This window comes from Lagopus muta, chromosome 4, assembly GCF_023343835.1.
Source record: "Lagopus muta isolate bLagMut1 chromosome 4, bLagMut1 primary, whole genome shotgun sequence".
Taxonomy (NCBI): domain Eukaryota; kingdom Metazoa; phylum Chordata; class Aves; order Galliformes; family Phasianidae; genus Lagopus; species Lagopus muta.
The window spans coordinates 65,731,381-65,745,394 of record NC_064436.1 but is presented as its reverse complement, the minus strand read 5'-3'; the positions used below and the strand labels follow the sequence as shown (position 1 = coordinate 65,745,394).

Genomic DNA, 14,014 nt, shown 5'->3' with positions numbered 1-14,014 from the left:
TGATTCTTTCATTCCTTCCCTGTTTAATGAGAAAGGGAGGAAAAAACATCTTTGCCAAGGCAAGTTCCAATGTTGTACTTTACTTTATTCTACATGGCTCCTCCAGTGAGCTTCTAACATGCACATGGCATGAATTGACCCTTTAAACACATCAGTGAAGGAAACCTCATGCATAAAACAAAGATGGGTGAGTACCCAGACAGCACAGCTTAGATGCACGGAGATAAGCAGGTCATCACAATGTCCTATCAGCAAATCTATTAGTAGAAATACTAATATTGTGAGGCAAAGAAAAGAATGCCAAGGAGCCATTACTCCACTTCCTCTCCCACTCCATACTTCCCACTGATGTCTGCTTGGATTAGCTCTGCTTAAGACAAACCTCAGCTAAAGCAGCAATAGAAATTATGCTACATCCCTCATACCAGGCAAAGTTAAGAGCATGAAATATGGACTACAACTTCAGCATAATAGAAGTTGGGCAGGTCTCCATCCTCGTTTAGTTCACAGCTACTTCCAAGAGTAACAATGTCCAAAGCAGTCAAGTAAAACTATACTGGTGGAATACATTAACCAAGAAAAACTCTTTTCACCTCTACTGGCTGATCTGCATAACCAGCCATGCACGGCAGCTGCAGGAAGCTTAGATTTCTGGCTTGGACAGTGCAGCTTTCGTTTTTATGAGTACAAAAACCCTGATCTCACAAGTGATCTGCGGCAGTCAGCCATTATATAAGAGTTATTCACATTACTTTTGTCTCAGATCAGAAATCATTCAAGAATTAGCAGTACTTGAAGCAAAGTAAAGCAATGATTTAAGATAAAAACACAGGCTATCCTTACAAATCTGTTCTTTGCCTTTTTCTCTATATTCTTAACCACAATTTCATGAAATGCATAGCTAGAGGGAGAAGGGATTCACACTCTACAAAACAGAAGTTTGGGAGGGAAGTAAAACCATAAAAATTCATCCCTGTATCCCTAGACAAAACAAACCAACTTAGAAATGCTTATGAGCTCTGCCTAGCTGTGTACTAAGAGCTTCAGTCACCCTGCACGTTACACGTAAGGCTTTACAACACAAATCATACTGCACTTGAGAAATTCACACTTGTAACAGGCACAACTATCCTCAGAAGATGGAAGAGCAGAACCAAAGTAAGGCCAGCTGTGTACTTGCCATTGCAGGCCACTGGACAGGTGATATAGAACCGCCATGAGATCTTCTTTCTGCCAATACCAGCTTTTGCTCCACAAGGAATACCTTCATTTTGGGACTGTAGACTTCTATCCATCTTCTTTTTTCCCATGACTCATCATCAAATTCTACACAAATCTACAGAAAGGGAATAAAGCAGAAGAGTGACTAACCTCCTTAATATTCAAGCACATGCAAGGTAGAAATGATAAACAATTTCTTCTAAAAAAATTATTTAAATGAAAGCATGAGCGTTGCCTTCCTGTCATACTCTATCATCACTGTCATCCTAGACTCACTTAATATTTTGTAAGTGTAGTTAACTGGTTTGTCATCATCAGTGTCACATAAAGCATTAATATTCTTATTAACTCTACAACTTTCCCATCTCAAGCAGGCCTCTGCTGGTCAAGTTCAGGTAACTGTGTTAGCTTTGTCACCCGTGTTTAAGTCAGGGGGAAAAAAAGCAAACAAACAAGGACTGCATCCTACAGCCTTTTCCACAAACTACTCACAAAGACAACCTGTTTTTCCAGAAATGTTTTACGAGCAAATCCCAAAGAATAACTTCAGCACAAGTTTTGAGAGCGCAAGTAACAGCATGCCACTGAAGGACACCAAGTAGTAAGTAGTGTGAAGAAGGTCATTTCCTGCCTGCTTTTAATTGGTGTTTACCTCTACAAATCTCTGAAGCATAAATATGAACTGCTCAAGAGGAAAGCAGCTGTCACTACATGGCAAAAACACGGAGAGTCTGATCAATTTCAACAGTGGCATCACTGTCCTTTCATAAGAACAAGTGGAGACGACCAAAAGATTGAGGAGAAACCGTACAGATAAACCCCCACGTGACTAAAGGAACTTAGAGAACTGTACCTTCAGAAGTATGTGTCCCTGTTCCAATCAAGCATCACTAGCTTAAATACATCATTTAAGTGGTTTACTTGAAGGGAGCATATAAACAGGAGAGGGAATGGCTATCCTATCCACAAGGGTGGATGGTGATAGGACAAGGGGGAATGATTTTAAACTGAGACAGGGGAGGTTTGGGTTGGATATTAGGAGGAAGTTTTTCCACACAGAGGCTGGTGATGCACTGGAACAGGTTGCCCAAGGAGGCTGTGGATGCCCCATCCCTGGAGGCATCCAAGGCCAGGCTGGATGTGGCTCTGGGCAGCCTGGTCTGCTGGTTGGTGACCCTGCACATAGCAGGGGGTTGGAACTGATGAGCATTGTAGTCCTTTTCCACCCAGGCCATTCTATGATACTCAAAGCATAACTGCCTAACTCCTGGAGACTTCCCCTTTTGCTTCTTCCCTTACAGGAAAGCTGAACAAGTAGAAGCATGCACACCAAATGGCATTATCACACCCAGGAGTTGTAAGACTAATGGGCACAGAAATAAATTTACTTATTTTCAAGTTCACGGAAATGGTGAACGAGATAAGCAAACAGCACAACTCCCAGAACCAGAATGGCTTGTTCTGTGTGCAGAATGAATACTGCACAAACAGGAAAATACAGCTGAGAAATTGTTGTAGGAAGTAATTAACCATCCTCCATTTCTATAGCTAATGCTTCCTAACGCTACACGAGAAGCAAGATTTGAAATATTATCTACTTCTACTCCTTTAGATACTTTTATTCAATCTATCACTACTTCAGGTCTTCCCCTACAGTCCCCTCTACCACAGGGCTGCAATACAAGAAAGGCAGCAGCACTTATTTTTGGTACCAAAAAGTTCCTCGTGGCTCCATCAGCTACTTCACAGCTTCTTTAACACTTTTACTGGAGAACACACAAAGTTAATCACTGCTAGCAAAACCTCCACCAACCCCACAGCACAGAGAAAAGCATTAACGACCCCAGCAGCATCTGCCCCTCCTTCAAGTCCCAGAGAAGGTCTTTAAGAGCTTTCTACAGCAATTCCTCCTCCTCACCCCAATTCGGGGACAGCCATCCATGGGGAAAGCCCTGCTGCAAACATCTGACAGAAGCTCAGCAACCAACAACACGAGGCTTCCAAAACACATCCCAAAGTTTGGGCATTCAAGAGTTAGAAAGGCAAAGGTTGCCCTCTTGCCTGGAAAAGTGCAAGCGTTTCCTGCCTAAGTCCCTTGCAGAAACAAGAGTAACACAAGATTCTCTTATTGTAAGGGAGTCTTGTCCCTAGCAAACAGTTTGTATCCTACAGCAGTGATTCAGACACGGTTGGATAGTTTTCCTGGCTACAGTTGACAAAGAGCCTCTTGAGAGCTTCAAGTTGTCAAAGCCTGCTGGTTTCCACCCTGAACGTACAGTTAATGAGTTACACGAAGCCTGCAATAACTGATAGCACACAGAAAAACGCCATCAGCAACCATTAATACGAAGCAAGAAGAGCATGAGGAGCCTCCAAGGCCACGCGTGGATTTCATAAATTCGAATTAAAAAAAAAAAAAAAAAAAAGGGGAAAAAAAAAAAGCGTTTGGATAACTCCAGCCTGGAGAGAAATCGAATCGTTTACAGCTGACAAGGTCTTAAATCACGGCTGGAAGATGGACAGAATAAAGGCCAAGCAAAGCAAGCGCGGTGCAGAAGTTGTCACCGTGCCGTGGAGGCGAGCAGCGCCAGTCGGGGAACTTCCGGCAACAGCGGAGCGCGGCGGGGCCTTCAGCCAGCGCCGCACGTGTCTCGAGCAGTCAGCCGGGGCAGCTCATCACGAAGGGCTCACGAGAACACGCAGCCCGTAGATGTACGTGCGAGGTACGGAGCTACACGAACACCGGCGCCTCCAGCCCCCACCCCCTTACGGCGCCCCGTTACCTTCAGGTCCTGTTTGGAGATGTCGGTGTGCGAGACCGCCCGGATCCTGCCCGCCTGCCACGGCCATTCCGCCACGCGCTCCGTGTCCCAGGGCCCGTCGTCCTCCCCGGCCAGGCTGAGGAAGCGCTTCCCGACCAGCAGCGACCAGCTCCCCTCGAGCCTCAGCACCATTTTAGCTCATCGGGAGGCTTCCCTCGGGGCGGCCGGCAGAAGGGCGGCCCTCAGGCCCTACGCGGGGTTCGCCGCCCACCCGCCCGCCTCCGCGCGGAGCCCTCGGCGCCCTTCGGAACGCCGCCGCGCCCGCGGAGCCGTGAACTGTTGTTTCGGCGGGAGGAGGGAAGCAATGCCGGTCGGCCCGACCCAGCCCCGCCGCCCCTTTGTTCCCAGCAGCCGGAGCGGGGCGGCAGCTGAAGGAGGCGGCCGGGCTGAGCGCCTTCCGGGTGCCTCTCCCCAAACCCCCCCTCCTCCCCAGTGCACACACAAACAACGCCGACCTCCTCCTTCCCCTCCTCCTCCTCTTTCAGCTTTACCCTCCCCCTCTCACCTGCCGCCCCCCGCCCTCAGCCCGGCCCCCCGCCGCCTCCACACGGCGCCCGGGTCCCGAGAACGCGCCGCTTCCCCTCCGCCCCCGGCAACAGCCGCTGCGCCCGGCGCCGCTCCGCCGCCCCGCGCTGGCGCACACACCCCTCAGCCAGCCCCCGCTGCTCCCTCTCTCGCTCCCATTGGTTCTTCCGCTCCGGGGGGGCGGAGCTAACGGCAAGCCTCCCGCTGTGATTGGACCGGAGAGGCGGTGTCCGCGCGGTTGGCTCCGCCTCGAAATGTTAGTTCAGCTTATGGCGGTTAAATAAAGAAATATCCTTCCGCCGAGCTTCGAGTGAAAGAGTCCTTCGAGACACCCACATTCACAAATAGCCCAAAGATGAGGCTAAACGGGAAAACAAACATTTTTGAGGCCGTGACGCGCCATGACGTTTCTACCGCTACGTCAGGCGGGCTGAGCCATAAACGCTAAGTGCCGTCTGCGGTGTCGGCGGAAGGATCCGCGGGAGTCAGAAGGAGTGCAGCGACCGCTTATACGTGCGATCCGCGGCGTACTCAGATATAGCACAGGGGGAGGGGGCACCTGTAGGGCTCTTCTGCGCGTGCGCGCAGCGACAAGGTGCACCTGCGGGGGCGCTGCGGACTGCCTTCTGCGCAGGCGCACTCGGCACGGGGCCGCCACCTGCTCGGGGGCCGCCTCTGCGCGTGCGCACGGAGGTCGGCCATGCTGAGGAGAGGCTGAGGCGGCCGTGGCCACCATCTTGTCTGTCGGTTTGGGGACAGGGAGAGCGAGAAAGAGCTGGTTCCTGTGCGACAAGGAAATGCGCGTTTGGGGAAATAACGCGGTCTAGACGTTCCTTGAGGGTTTGGAAAGATTTTGAGGTGGTTTATGTAAGTGTATCTAGAGGCAAATGGCTTCTGCCACCTCAGATCTGTAATTCCTGTCATGGCAGACCTACGTGCTCTCATTAAAGGCTGTGGTCAAGGTCATAAAACCAAGCAGTTAAACTGAGAAAATGCTAAAGAGCAAGCAGAGCAATTCACACAGTGACCCAGAAAGACACACTGCTTGTCTTTCACTGCAGGACTTAATGATATAGGAGAAAGTGACCAAACATGATGGAAGTACCCAAGGAAAATGAGTTATTGACTGACCCAGTTTACTGGAAATAGAGAATGTTGGGCTTACGCCTTTTTCCTACCTCCTCCCATCACAACAGACCCTTCAGGCCCCAAGTCCACACCTAACAGCAGCTCTGCCCCTGCCACAACTGTTCCACCATTTTTCAAGCTGGCACTGCTTGTGCTGAGTCGTTTTGCTGTTTATTTTCTAATAGATTTTCCCACCAGTTTGCTGTGGGATTCCTCACTATGTTCTCTACTGCTACGTTCAAACACGTTCATCTGCAGAGCCCAAAGGGATAAGAATTCCTTGCTCATCGTGAGAGAGTTCCCATCCTTGGCACAACAGAAATCAGGCAGCACAAATACATCAGTAGCTTTAAGACCTCTTCAGTGGTTCCTAGCAAGGAATCGTTGGATTGTTAAGGTTGGAAAAGACCACAACGATCACCTAGGTCAACCATCAAGGAGATGAACTTAGCATTAAGTAACATTTCCAGCAGGTGAAACAGAAGTGGATAATATAAATTGAGTCTAATTGATAAACAACTACGTGTAGCCTGGAGGAATGTCCATTAACAGTCATCAAAATGAAGAACAAGCAAGTTTCTTTTCAGATTGAAAAGCAGCTTTAGATATTCAGCGTGTGGACCAGCCCTACAAAATGCAGCTTGTGATACAGTACTCTATGAAGCAAGGTATAGTTCAAGCTACCAAGTTACTTGTTGTGTCGCTGTAGCAGTGGCTGTACGATGTATGATATTTCATACTGTGTGTTTTGTACTCTCCTTATTTGAAACCCTTAGTCTTTATGCATGGAAAACGCTTTGCCTCAGAGGTTGACCAATTAATACGTACAAGAGCAGCTGTGGTAGGCAGTAAAGGTACAATCATATTAGTTGGTACAGTAGATCTAACTGTTGTAGTTTACCAGTTGACCAATTGTAAAATTTTGTGCAGGCATCATAATGAGGAAAAAGGAGGGATTTGAAAGACAACAGTGTGGGTTTTGTGAATGGCCTACTCCCACGTGCAAAGGGGGAATGTTTCTCAAAGGTGGTTGTTCAAACAAAGAAATGTAATAGCTTTGGTAGGATACCAGCCTAGAGGATCAAGGATAAAAGAGAAAGGTCTGGGTAGTGGCTATGATGAATTAGTCCATTAGACCTTTGAAGTTAACATGCTTATTTTTGAAGTGACAGATGGGCCAATAGCAGGATGCTACAAGAAGAATCATGAGATCAAAATGCAGCATTCTGAAATGTGTATGAAGTAAGGTAAATCTGCAAAGACCAGAAGAGAAGATGGTAAAACATTGAGAGTACAAATAAATTAATAGAAATCAAACATTTAGGATGCAAACAATAGTAGTGGTATTTGAAAAACAAGCTAGAAGCTGAACTCAGTTAACTCTTATATACATATATATTTAATTGAAGTAAATCATTAGCTACATACTTCACTTACCTAGGTTTCTTTTTCCCTTATAGAAGTTAGACCAGGGCCAAATATTTTTAAAGTTATCCAGCTTCTTTAGAAGGTATAAATTTGGGATGATCAGTGAAATCCTATAGCAAGGATAATAAGATGTAGAACGTTAAGTTGTGACTGCTGATGCCCACAAGCTTGTTACATAGTTCTAGAATATACTTCTCAATCTACGTGGCCAGAATTTTAACTATGCAATACAGAAAAATAAATACTGTGCTTTTTTAAACTTGATTTTATCTCCACAATATTCTCCACAAAAACATCATGTTTACTAGAAAAATTGTATGTTTCTGTACATACCCCCACTCACACAGCATTCCAATAGAAATATCAAAATATCCAGAAATCATTTATACAAACTAGCACCATGATAATGGCACAGATGCAGTTATCTCACTGGGTTATGTGCATCTCAAGAACAAAATGCTATTTGAAGTACCTGTAAAGCAAACTATTGCTGTAAACATACTGAACTGATTAAACTACAGAGCAGCAAACTTAAACCTGTTCTGCTGCTTGCAAGGAGTACCACATATTTTTTCTTTTACAGCCAGCTCTACCTACCAGGTTGAGATGCTAATAAGTAAGCCTTTAGCTCCTATTTGAGGAAGGAACAATCTGTGTAAACAGGTGCTCTTTAAACAGTAACTGTAGAGCACACTTGAATAAATTCTTTCCCTCGGCTACCATTTAGTGATCAACAGCAGGTTTCTCTTGTACCCAGTTTCACTAGAAAGAAGAGGCTTCAGGTGATGAGAAATTCCTCAATTTTGTGACTATCAATGCAAGTATATATATATATTTATATAATACATTCAAGAATTTAAGCTTACTTCTTCACAAATGAAATCTGGCTGCCTATTCAAATACTTGTCCTTGAAAATCAGGCTCCCCAAATCTAAAAGTATTTGATGTAATTAATAACAGATACTTTGCAAGAAGTTTTAATGCCGAGTAGAGCTAGCAGCTAATAGTCACTACCAAGGCACATTTGTGCTTTCTGTGATGAATGTGGACAGGTGGATTTTCAGGGCTCTCCTCCTGCATTTCTAAGATAAGCCTACTAGTTTTAATGCAGTTAATGGTTGCTGTAAGGTTTTATGGTTATTGCTTCTTAAACCTCTACAAGATCAACATTTGAAGGTCTAAGTTCTCAATCAAATCCCCTTTGGATAAGGTATGTACAAGCACAGAAGTACTTTACCTTCTCCCATGGATAATGTTGAAGGGGTAATGACATGCAATGAAAGCAGATACAGAATACAACCATGCCAGCTGGGCCAACTAGAAACATGGATTTGGGAGATGCTTAACAGCTTCATTTCCTCAGTATACCTTGAGATAGAGTGTTGATGAATGAGCCACGAAGAACTTCTAGAAGCTTTGTTTTTATTAGCACCCAAGCTGATGTAGTTTTGTTACTCCTCAAAACGCTAAGGTACGTTTGTTTCTACTCCTGGTCAGTCTAGCTCTAACTGAAGCATGAACAGGTAAAAGCCAGTGTGATCTCATTCCTCAGGTACAGTCATTACCTCAGGACACCTCACATGGTTTAGCTTTGCAGACTAGAAGAACTTGTTCCTCCTTTTATTTTTTTTCTTTTCCCTTTCTTATCTCTTTACCTTAAGTTAAATAATTTATGCCTTACATGACTTAATATCCTTTCCCTGCTTAAGGAAGCATGTTTTGTAACAAAGTATGTTATAGTGCTCCACAAATAAGTTTACTTGCTGATTAAAAAATCCCATAAAGAGTGATGAGTTTAGTATTTGCCATTGCCACACATTCTCTGCAGTGGAGATTCATTTGCTTTTCTTTTGCAAATAACGAGTTAGTAGGATTTAGATTTGTTATCACAACTGTAGAAGCAGGGTATTGTGAGAGGGCTTTGAGGATGATAAATCAGGATCAGCTGTTGAGTTTTGGTTGACCATCAATTTAATGTTTAGTTATTATTAAGTTGGATGTTAAGTATTTGGGACGGGATGTTACTTTTTTCAGATGAATTCTAAAGAGAAGCAGGTACTCATAGTTTGAGTGATGCAATAGCAGCCTTTAAAAAAATAGACATGAAAAAACAGTGGTGTGTTAGCGTGGTTAATAATGATTTATCAATTTTATTCTTCCTTGGCTGTTGCCAAAGGAGACTTACTTTGGAAAAAGAAAGAAAGCCAATTTCTTACAGGTGTCACTGCCTTGTCTGTTATAGGAACGGTTCCAGAGATCAGTCTTTAATTAAAAAAATACAAATCTCCATTAGCTTGATACATGTGGTTGGATCAGGTCTTCAAGACCACCAACACAGCAGGAATGTCCTGGTGATGTCATTAACCACGTGCAGAAGGAACTGCAGAAAGCTGACTTGAATTATGCACTGAACTGTGAGCAATGCTATTTAATGAGCTGAGGAAAATTGTGCTTTGTTAATTAGCTTCACTCCCCAGAAGCCTCACAACAAACTGAAAGCGTGTCATGTTGGTCATATGCTGCTACTTAATAATTTGGACAAGAATTTTTACTTGGTTTTGAATATATATCCTCTAAAAGGAGACTCAGCTTTTGGACTCAGATGTGCAGAAGGCACTCGGGAGGCATCGCCATGAGCAGGTTGTTCATGTTTGAATCCTTCCTGATGTACTTTAATTCCTTCTGCTCCCACTGAGCATGCTGGCTTCCTTGACTCCGATTCTTTCATCCTGCCACTTGCCAGCAGTCCTTTAAACAGAAGCAATGAGGAGTTAGAAGAGAGAATTAGCTGTTTTATGGACTGATGTAGTAACTCTCCCTCCAGTAGGAAATACAGGATCTTTTAAAATCACATCTTTCTAAGTATGACCTAGTTGGTATAGCACAGATCTAGAATCTCACACTGTGTCATTAGACAGATGATTTAATTCACCTCATTTCTCTGTAAGATGGGGATAACAGTAATCATTCTTGAACATAAATGTGAAGCAGCAGCTAAAAATTTTTCCAAGAAATGATTAAATTGGAATTGAGTCATCTGCTTCAGAGGAAGGGACAATGCAAGAGGTAGTACATAAGCAAGAGTAGAGATTTTGAGTCAAATATGTTCAAGGCACTGAAGTAGCTGATGCTTGCGTTGCTTTAATCTCTCTTCCACCTTCACCATTCTCTCAGTCCAGGCATGGAAGCAGGCACTGCGTTGCTCAGAAGCCGAGGTGCAGCTGCAGGCTGCAGGTTTGGAAGTGATGCTCTTCCAGGCTCACCTCTCCTGTATGTGTTGTGGCTGCTTTCTCAGCAGCAGCAGCCATCTGAGCCAACAGGAGCACTGGCTGCTTCTGAGGGATACCAGCCGGGTTCCAGTCTGAAGCCTGACCCTGATAGTGGGGCTGCTATGCTTTGCTGTATTTGTCACCATGAAACACTCAGCAGTTTCCTATCCTCACTGTAAAGCCCCCCATATCAATTAGATGTCAGTGAAATGAATGATCTTTTCCCTAACTAATGTCTATTCTCCTAGCACAAGATTTTGGAAGTGGAAATGTGTGCCTAAAGTTACAACAATTAGGTTTAAAACAAAATCTTGTCTCTAATGAAACCAGAGCTTTCATTCACTAATTGTTTAGGAAACCGCATGCCAGTCCTGTCTTCTCCTGAAAGGACAATTGTAAGCTGTCTCGTGTCTTTCCTCTTCTCAAAAGTATAACAAGTCAAACTGATCTTTCTTCTGAACATGTAACGATGTCCTTTGTAGCATGAGTACCAAACTGCAGGAAGGGAAGGGAAGGGGGAAGGAAAGGGAAAAGGAAAAAGGAGCGGAAAGAGGAAAAAGGAAAGGGGGAACGGAAGAGGGAAGGGAAGGAAGCTACATTTCCCAATTTCCTTTACAAAAGAGCTTGTGTTGTAGCATAGGCTTCTGGTGCTGCTTCCAGTTCTTAGTTCTTACTTATAAATCATCATAGAACCAAATGTATTTCTGCCTTGTGATGGCTGGAGATGGATTTGCCAAAGAAACGAGTAGGAAAATATTTTAAAGTATTGGAGATATTTGATAAAGCTGAAGGGGATTTTATAAATGCAATAATGGAAAACTAAACTTCAGGTTTGTGGGCTGACTTTGGATTTTAGAGGGCTGCGTGTCAGCTGTTGGTTTCTCTGCCTCACACCAGAGGTACGGTTAGCAGTTGTGGCTCTGGTTGCAGCAGACATAGGCTGCGTCTCACCTGGTGTTGCATGTAGGTCACAAACTGCCAATACAGAAAAAGCAAATGCATTTAACAGACTTCATCTGCTAGCAGGCATCTAGTTGTACTGTACTAGTTGTATCTAGGCGTACTGTGTAGGGAGAAGCATCTCCAGAAAGGGATTCATGCTAAAATAGGTGTCTGGGCTAAGTGGGACAAAATGCACCCTAGAGGTATCTTGACTTCCTCATCTTCTCTAGAGGCCTCTGATGACTGACTTCGCTCTTTTGTTTAGAGTACATGTTGAACTACATGCTAATATTGGGTGGGATGAAGTCAGTGCTACTCTGGTTTAGAGGTTGTTGCCCAAAGTAGGTAGGCACTGAATTAGTTTTCTTCTTTGTTGAAAGCTACTGTGAGTGAGTGTTGTTATGAGTCACAGAGGAGATAGGAGGTAATACAGCATGTTTTCAGGGTTCCAGTAGTACTAATGACCTTATTAATATTAGAAGAATATCTAAAACTGGGAGTCACAGGAATTGGCTGTGACCCTAAAAGATCTTTCAAAGGAGAAAGAGAAAGCATTATACTTAGTCAATTATTTTATCAGAATATTTTAAACATATGTGTTGTTGGTACACACAGAACATAAAATGGTCATTCGTGACCATAGGCTCTAAAAGACAATAAGGAAACTGTAGTTTTTGGGACCTTATGAGAAGGTTGTGTGGCTTAAACATGCAGTGTTAGAGCATGCAAGTGGGGATATTGCTATCACTTCAATGGCTTTATTATGGACTCTGTGCTTTTATTTCCCTTTCTGGGATTAAGAAATATATACCCACCTTTAAAAAGTACCTTCTGTTCGCTGGAGAAGTACTAAATAAAACCAGCATGGTATTACCAGCAGCAGCAGGTAATCCTATTAATCTAACATACACCCTATGGGTATATGGAATATGTTCAGTATTACTTGATCGCTGTAGTTAGATTAACAAAGTCTATTACAGGGATGAACTCCTAAGTAATGCCTGCAGCTGCCCACCATGCATGTTTACTGTGGCCCAAACCCAAGGGTTGAAATCCTCTTCCTTGTAGTTCATAGAAGGAATGCACTTGGCTTCTTGTCACACAGACTGCTGTAGAGTGCTCTGATGCGCTGCTGGAAGACAACTTGAGTGCTAAGACAGCTTCTGGTCTCTGCCTGCCACCCCAGTTCTGCAGAGTTGCAAGGTTAAAACTCTCTCATGTTCCACTGTACTGCGATAGCTGCAGCTCACAGTCACATCTAGGCTGCTCTATAAAATAGTATCTGGAGACAAGCTGTCCCCACTGTGCTGTAACTTCTGAGCTGGCCCTGCTTTCAGCTAGAGGCTGAACCAGATGACCTCCAGAGGCTGCTTGCAGCCTCAGTTATTCAGTTATTCTGCAAAGTCAGGTGTAGTCTCAGCAGCGTGGAGCTCAGCATAAATTGAAATCAACCCTTGGGTGCTGAGGATGTACTCACAGAGCTGTCTCCTGGAAAGCTCTGTGTTGCTACAGCAACACCTTTATCAGTGCCCCAACTGGTTTCTGGCTAATTCTGGGAAGGCAGTGTGATTTGTTGGCACGTTTCTCATGGAATGTAGATGTACTTTCACAATCCTGCTGTTGGCAGTGAGATTCTGTGGCTTTGTTTTGTCCATTTCATTGCAGTCGTACTTGGGAGAACCTCTCAGCTGGAATAGATGCTGGGAATATTTTCAACACAGCATGGCTGAAATGGGGTCTGAGGGAACAGAGAGTGGAAAAAACACTCCATCTGCATGCATTGCAACTTAGGGTCTCTTACTAGAGCTAGGAGGGACAGTACCTGCTTTCAGATGCTTCTCTTAGCAACTCAAGGTGTTAGATCTTCCTGATTTCCAGCTGGAGCATGGCTGCTGAATGAGGTCTCATTCATAGTGGCATTAAGATGAGTTGTTACAAGTTATGGAAAGGGAGATGGGGTCATCTGCGATTATATAGGAGACAACTTGTCGCTCTTACCACAGTAGAGGTAGTTTTCCTTTGTTTTCTGAAGCCTTTAAGTTGTTTATTTGGATCCTGGTTTTGTTCCATTTCACTTTTGGCGCTCAGCCTTTTTAATCCCCTGGAAGGCTATTAATTCTTGTTTGTACTGCCACGTAATGAGTGAGAGAAGCAGGATGATACTGCAAGTTTTTCTTGTACCCTGACTGCAGAGAAGAGAAGTAGTTATGTAATACGTCCATATAAAGAAACTTATTTTCCCTGTCATCTTTTTTTCCTTTTTCTAGAAGTAAGTAGAACAAGAGCTAGCTGTTTTTTGTCTGTTGATATTTCCTGACTGTATTTATGGTACAAGAGTCTATGTCTTTCATTTGCCACATGCTTTGACCTCTTTGTTTTATAACTGAGGAGCTAGAAAGCAGTGGGTGGTTTGCACACCTTGAGAGGAACAGAATGGGACATATGGAAGAGGCATTGGCAAACAGGAAGAGAAAGCAAACAAGTGGAAGTATGGGAAAATCCCTGGAGAAACGAGTGATTAACCAGGGCTGTCCATTGCCTCCCTCACGTTCCTCTCTGTCTCCTTAAAGGAAACCTTGTCTCTTCTAGCCATGAGAGGGGTCCTTTTCACTCCTTATTTACAGCTTTTGGTTATCTTCAACATTCCCATCTGCATGGTGCCTCAGTGAAGTTTTGTGT

General features: G+C 44.1%; 1 protein-coding gene across 1 annotated transcript in view; it reads right to left on the bottom strand.

The window, feature by feature from the left end:
* The window catches only part of KDM3A (lysine demethylase 3A), a 29,146-nt gene extending 24,643 nt beyond the window's left edge, over positions 1 to 4,503 (bottom strand). Inside the window, exons 1-2 of the mRNA XM_048941127.1 lie at positions 4,005 to 4,503; positions 1,181 to 1,336 (exon numbers count right to left, since the gene is read on the bottom strand). Coding sequence (XP_048797084.1) covers positions 1,181 to 1,336; positions 4,005 to 4,175 — 327 coding nt within the window. The 5' untranslated portion in view covers positions 4,176 to 4,503. The remainder of the gene's footprint in view (positions 1 to 1,180; positions 1,337 to 4,004) is intronic.
* Between the last annotated feature and the right edge of the window lie 9,511 nt (positions 4,504 to 14,014).